General features: G+C 60.3%; 1 protein-coding gene across 3 annotated transcripts; it reads right to left on the reverse strand.

The window, feature by feature from the left end:
* Positions 1-294: 294 nt before the first annotated feature.
* On the reverse strand, positions 295-5,024 carry WNT1 (Wnt family member 1). 3 transcript variants are annotated; one of them, XR_012078375.1, is made up of 5 exons: positions 4,188-5,023; positions 3,193-3,446; positions 2,234-2,499; positions 972-1,746; positions 295-852 (listed from the first exon to the last, which is right to left on the reverse strand). XR_012078375.1 is itself a non-coding variant. In XM_072972873.1 (5 exons), exons 1-5 carry the CDS (start codon positions 4,289-4,291, stop codon positions 1,258-1,260), a joined length of 1,023 nt encoding a protein of 340 aa, XP_072828974.1. In that variant the 5' UTR covers positions 4,292-5,024; the 3' UTR covers positions 295-1,257. The 3 variants fall into 3 exon arrangements, 2 of the variants coding, with proteins under 2 accessions (XP_072828974.1, XP_072828973.1); XM_072972873.1 differs by having other exon boundaries at positions 295-1,746; positions 2,234-2,312; positions 2,403-2,499; positions 4,188-5,024; XM_072972872.1 differs by having other exon boundaries at positions 295-1,746.
* Positions 5,025-5,702: the final 678 nt, after the last annotated feature.

The following is a 5,702-nucleotide window of genomic DNA, read 5'->3' on the forward strand; positions in this document are numbered from 1 at the left end:
GAGATTGTTTGTTTAATCCCTACTCAGCAGGGGAGGAAACTGAGGCAGTTATGGACTTGCCCAATATCACACAGATTCGTTTTCAAGTAGGAAGAACACTGCAGGGTCTTTTGGCTCCTGAGCAGTTTCTTCTAGAGACCTGGCTCTCCAGTAGCCTCATTAGGGTCATCCAAGGGACAGAAGCTCAGAATCCTCTTCTAGGGCCAGGAAATCAGTCCCCCAACAATGTATCCTATCTGTTTAAAGGAGGTAAGCAATGGTGTGTTCTGGATTCAAGGAAAAGCCACCAAGTCATTGATAAAAATAGAGATTTTATTCTGCAAAGGAAGATACTACGTTGGTGGGGGCGGGGAGCCACTAATAGCTACAGTGGAAGGAAATACTGATTCCGGTAGGCAAAGGCATCTTTGAGAAATTGAGGAGAGGAGAAGAGGGGTCAGAAAAGGCTGGAGGGCAGAAGGAGAGAAGAATGGCAAGGGATTGGGTTGGGGTGGAAGTGGTCTCTGCAAACCAGGCTGGAACCCAGCACAATAAATAGTTTTATTTACAACAACCAAACTCGTGGCTTTGTATCCACGTTTCAGTGCAAATTATTTACACACTGATGAGGAGGCAGGACAGGAAGGGGTAGGAGGTTGCCGAGGGAGGCATGGCTCACAGCTGTTCAATGGCTCCACGACAGAGGCTGGGAGAATGGGGATATTTCTGTTGGGTCCCCCAACCTCATTTTCCACATCACCACAGCTGCGCTTTCACCCTGGAACCTCCCTCTTCAGCTGTAGGTGGGGAGGAGAAAGGCCCTGATGCCCAGGTGTGTGTTCAGGGTCTGCACCCTTGGCAGGAGAATGAGACCTGGAGGAAACGGAGGATAAAGGAGAGGGAGAGAGGCAGGGGGGTCGCTGGCGCGGTGGAAGCGGAGCAACATGTTAGGAGCTGACCCTGATGGGGGAGGGGACGAATCTTTCTCTCACCTCCTGGCCAAGCAGAGGGCAGTGCAACAAGGGGTCTCCCGCGGAGAGGGAGGGAGGTAGGTCCGGGGCAGGTCAATCAGGATGGCCAGAGGGTTCATGCCGCCCCAGGCAAGTGGTTTCAGGAGTCCCCGGGTAGGAGGAGGTGGGAGAAAAGATTGGGTACGAATAAATTGCGGAGTGTGGCTGGAGGGACTGGGTGGGCGCAGATCAGGGTCTCAGGTGCCAGCGAATCTGTTCGGGGGTGGGCTTGAGGAGAACCCTCCTCCGGGCGAGCCCGCGCAGCGCCTCACAGGCACTCGTGCAGGACACGCGTGTGCGTGCAGTTGCGGCAGCTGACGTGGCAGCACCAGTGGAAGGTGCAGTTGCAGCGCTCCGTGACGCGCTGCGTGCGCGTGCGGTGGCCCCGGCCACAGCAGAGCAGCTCGCAGCCGTCCAGCGCGGGCGACGAGCTGTTGCAGGCGCGCCCCGCCGTGCCCGCTGTACCCAGGCGTCCGCTGTATGTGCAGAAGTTGGGCGATTTCTCAAAGTAGACGAGGTCGTGAGGGGAGGGCGGCTTGTGCGCTGGGTCTTCCGGCTCGAGGCGCAGCAGTTCAGCCCGCGAGGCGCGGTTGCTGCCGCGGTTGCCGTAGAGGACGCGCGAGGCGCCATCGAAGCGGTCGCGCAGCACGTCCCCCACGGCGCGCAGTGTGGGCAGCCGCATCCAGCACGTGCGCACCGTGCACGAGCCGGACATGCCGTGGCACTTACACTCCTGGCGCATCTCAGAGAACACCGTCTGGGGGAAAGGAGAAAGAATGGTGTTCCAAGGCACTGTCAGAGCCGCAGCCACTATCCCAGATACCGCCCCCTCTAGGACACCGCCGAGACCTTAGCAAAGGCCCAAGCCTGGGCGAGCCCAAGGGAAGGGAGGCACGCAATGTCCCGCAGAGATTTGGACATCAGGCCCAACTCTGCTCCACCGAGAAAATCTGTCTCGGCCTCTCAGCTTTATGTTTTGAATCTGTACAATGGAGGAGCTGTGGGCAATACATTCCACGAGTTGCCTGACTCCTAAGCTCTTCCTTGTCAGCCAGTATCTCTTCTATTCTCTGGCTTCCTTCCAAGCCTCCTCTGCCTCCGGATACCCTCGCCTGGTTCCTTACCCTAACCCTTGGTCTTATCACCAGTCATTACTTCCCAAGTTCGAGGTTAGCCCCTGCGCAGGGACCCCGAGATCCCTGCCACTCTTTGCTTCGGGTGCAGAGACCCTCAAGCCCGCTCACCGTGCGGCCCGCCTCGTTGTTGTGAAGGTTCATGAGGAAGCGCAGGTCCCGCCCCTTCTCCCCGGAGTCCACAAACTCCCTGCCAAAGAGGCGGCCGAAGTCAATGTTGTCACTGCAGCCCCCCCAGTGCCAATCGGGACCCCCCGGGCCGCGCCGCCGGTAGTCGCACGTGCAGGACTCGATGGAGCCCTCCGAGCAGGAGCGCGCCACCGAATGGGTGACCCCGGCTGAGGTGATGGCGAAGATAAATGCAGTTTCCCGACAGCCTGTTGGGGAAGGAAGCGGGGATCAGCAAGGGAGCAAGCGGGGTGCAACCCGCACCTTCAGTGGTGAGCTTGGAACCCTTGAGTCCTCTGTCCTGACTCCGCCCTTGGAGTCCCGAAAGCCCGGCGGCCCGCGGTGTGCGAAGCTGTTCTCACGGAGAAAGCACGTGCGTGGGCATGTAGGCACGTCCACGCTTGTAATCACGCGTTACTGAGACTCAGGGCGCATTTTGGCTCCTCAGTGAAAGTGAGGCAGCCCCAGAGAGAAGAACCGAAAAGAGGGGAGCAGAAGAGTTCTGCACCGCCAAGACCTTTCCGTAGCCCAAACTTTCTGCCCATGTCAGCGATGCAAGCCTTGCTGGGCTGGAGGCAAGACGCACGCCCACAGAGAGCAGCTTCCCAGGCGCCTTTGAGAGGGACTGAAGGGGAGAGCGATAGCCAGCCAGCGTCCACGACTCAGAACTCTCTCTGGCGCAGTGGCTCATAAAACTTAAGTTTCGTGCCCGAAGTTCACGGTTTGAAAGCGCCTGGTAGAACGAGTCTGGCCCAGAGCTGGCACTGGCATGAAGCTATTGGCGGGTGGATCGTGTGACTTTGCAGACGCCCAGGACATCTTCCCTGCACTTGCCCGCCCCTGCCCTGGGGGTGACCCTGCGTTCCCCTGATGCCGGAAGCGTTGCCTTCCTGGGTACCCACCTCGGTTGACGATTTTGCCGAAGAGGTGGGGCCCTGAAGCCGTGGGACAGTTCCAGCGGCGGTTCCGGAACTGCCACTTGCACTCTCGCACAGCGCTCTGCAGCCCCCCGCTCACACTGTGCAGGATCCCAGGGTTCTGGCGGATCAGCCGCCGCTGTTTGCGGCTGAGCAGCTGCAGGCTGGGCTCGAGTACCAGTTGCAGGCTCTTGGAATCGGTCAGCAGGTTCGTGGAGGAGGCTACGTTCACGATGCCCCTGGTGAGACGCATGATAGGAGCTCAAGCTCTGGAAGGAGACGTGCACCCTAACCAGAAACGTCATGCCCACCCTGTCCTCTTCCTGGGGCTATTGGCCCGAGAAAGAGAGATGGGAGATCAATAGTAAGGTAATGACTCCGCGCTCCCGGGCTCACTAGTTTGAAAGGACTGGGAGTCCAGACTTTTATGTGCCCAGGAGTCTTAGGGCTGCTCGGGATCCTGCGCCTGGGACTGGACAGCGGAGGCATGGGGAACCCGGTGACTAGACGTTCACCTTGGTTCTCAGAGCCTGCTTCCCAGCAGCCTGGGCTAGGAAACCCTGGCCTACAGTGCATGCCCACCCAAGGCGTGAAATGCTTAGGGGTCCCACCCTCTTCTTGTCTCCTTTCTGAGTTCATGCCTGGCCCTTCGCTACCCGCTAGCCGAGTCTGGGAGACTTGTGGTGTGGCTACCACCGTGAGGCTCGGTTTGGGGCTCAAGGAAGAAGGGCGGTGCTAAATGGAAGTGGGCTCCCTGCCTGGAGTATAATGGGCCACCAGGCACTCCATTCACCCCACTTTAGCAGAGCTGGATTCTCTGGAGCAGCTCCGCTCCAGAGCGCCCCTCGGTGTCTCAGAGGGAAGTCAGAGCGCTGGAGGGAGCCGGTCTGCGGACGGATCCCAGAGCGTGGGAGCTGGATGGGGCTGGCCCCTGGCTCTGTGCCCCGAGACAAGTGGCGACCCCGCACCAGCTCACTTACCACCATCGGCCACTGCTGTTGGCGGCCAGGGCTGCAGGGAGAGCGGCCAGCGCCAGCAACAGCGTAGCGGAAACCCAGCCGGGCAGCAGCGCCCAGTGCCCCATGGCCTGCCCGGCCTTGCCCGCTCTGTGCTGCAGTTGGGGCGGCTTTGGCTGCTGCCCGCGGCGATGGGACGGGACGCGGCGGTGGCGGCAGTGGCGAGAGTTCGCAGTCTGGCTCTAACAGCCCTGGGGGCGGGCGACCGGCTGCATGGCTCGCGGTCCCAGCTGGTGGGCTGAGGCAGCCACGGCGGGCGGCACCGCCTCTTATAGTTGCGTCTCTGGCTGAAATGACGATGGGAGGTTGCCCCGCGGGGCCGCACTGTGGCACCAGGGCGCACCGGTCAGGGGCGCAGACAATGGGCAGCGAGCGGGGCCGTGGCTCCCCGCCCGTCTGAGCCGAGAGCTGACGGGCTGGCCGTCGGGGCTCACCCCCGCCCCCTGCGCGGTGGCTCCCGCCTCCGGGCCTGCACTGGCCGCCGACCCCTCCCCTTGGGACGCCCTCCCACGCGCGCCCGCCTCACTACTCTGCGCGCCCGGAGCCCGTCGGGGACCACCGTCCGCCAGGGGGCGCAGCGAAAATATGCTGCGGGGACAAACTTGCCAGGAGCCCAGCCGCTTTGCTGCCCGCCGCCGTGGGGCTGTACCCTCGACGTCACCCCGGGCCCCGCCGGCGTCCCCTCTCTCCCCCATCCTGAGTGGAAGAAGGAAAACTGTGGTTCTGGGCAGCGACTCCAGGGAGACGTCTCCCCGCCCAGGAATCCCCGACGGCTGGACAGGAAAGGAAAAAGGGGAGACTGGGGGGTGGGGGTGGGGCTGTGGTCAGGAAAATCCCAGGAGTGGGTTGCGGGGTGAGCTGACCAAACAAAGCTCTCAAACCTTAGGCAGCGGCGGTTTGTGCTTGTGGGCTGAGAGTGCACAAGTGGCTGTGCTTGTGTGAACGTGTAAATGGGACAGTGCACGTGTGAATGTGTGTGAGAATGTGTATGAGTATGTTCTGAGGGGATGCACATTCATGTGTGTCCTCATGGGCAGAAACTCCATGTTCTGAGAAGGGATGTTGGGAGACTTTCCCAAGAATTTTGGAACTTAGCTCAGGTCAAAAGGGATCTTCCAGTCATCTTTTCACAGCCACCACCTGGGGCAGTGCATCATCTCCTATGTGTCAGGAAGGAGGTGGCAGCTACATCAGGAGAGACCCAGAAGGTTGACTGAGGAAGAGTGTCTGGAACTGTGTGTGGAGGTGGGTGGATGGATGGATGCGTAGGAGTTCAATATGCATACATGTGTCACTTTCACCCTGTGTACCTTGTGTCATCCTATGGTGTGTCACCCTATGGCATAGGTCAACTTGTGCATGTCACTGGGGGAGGAAGACTAGGCCTGTAACCAAGGTGGTATCAAGATGGGTGAGGCCTGGGGTGGCTGAGTCTCAGAGGAAAGGAAGGGCAATGGAGTAGATGTCAGGTGTGCATAT

The sequence above is a fragment of the Vicugna pacos genome, chromosome 12 (genome assembly GCF_048564905.1).
Source record: "Vicugna pacos chromosome 12, VicPac4, whole genome shotgun sequence".
In the NCBI taxonomy this organism is placed as follows: domain Eukaryota; kingdom Metazoa; phylum Chordata; class Mammalia; order Artiodactyla; family Camelidae; genus Vicugna; species Vicugna pacos.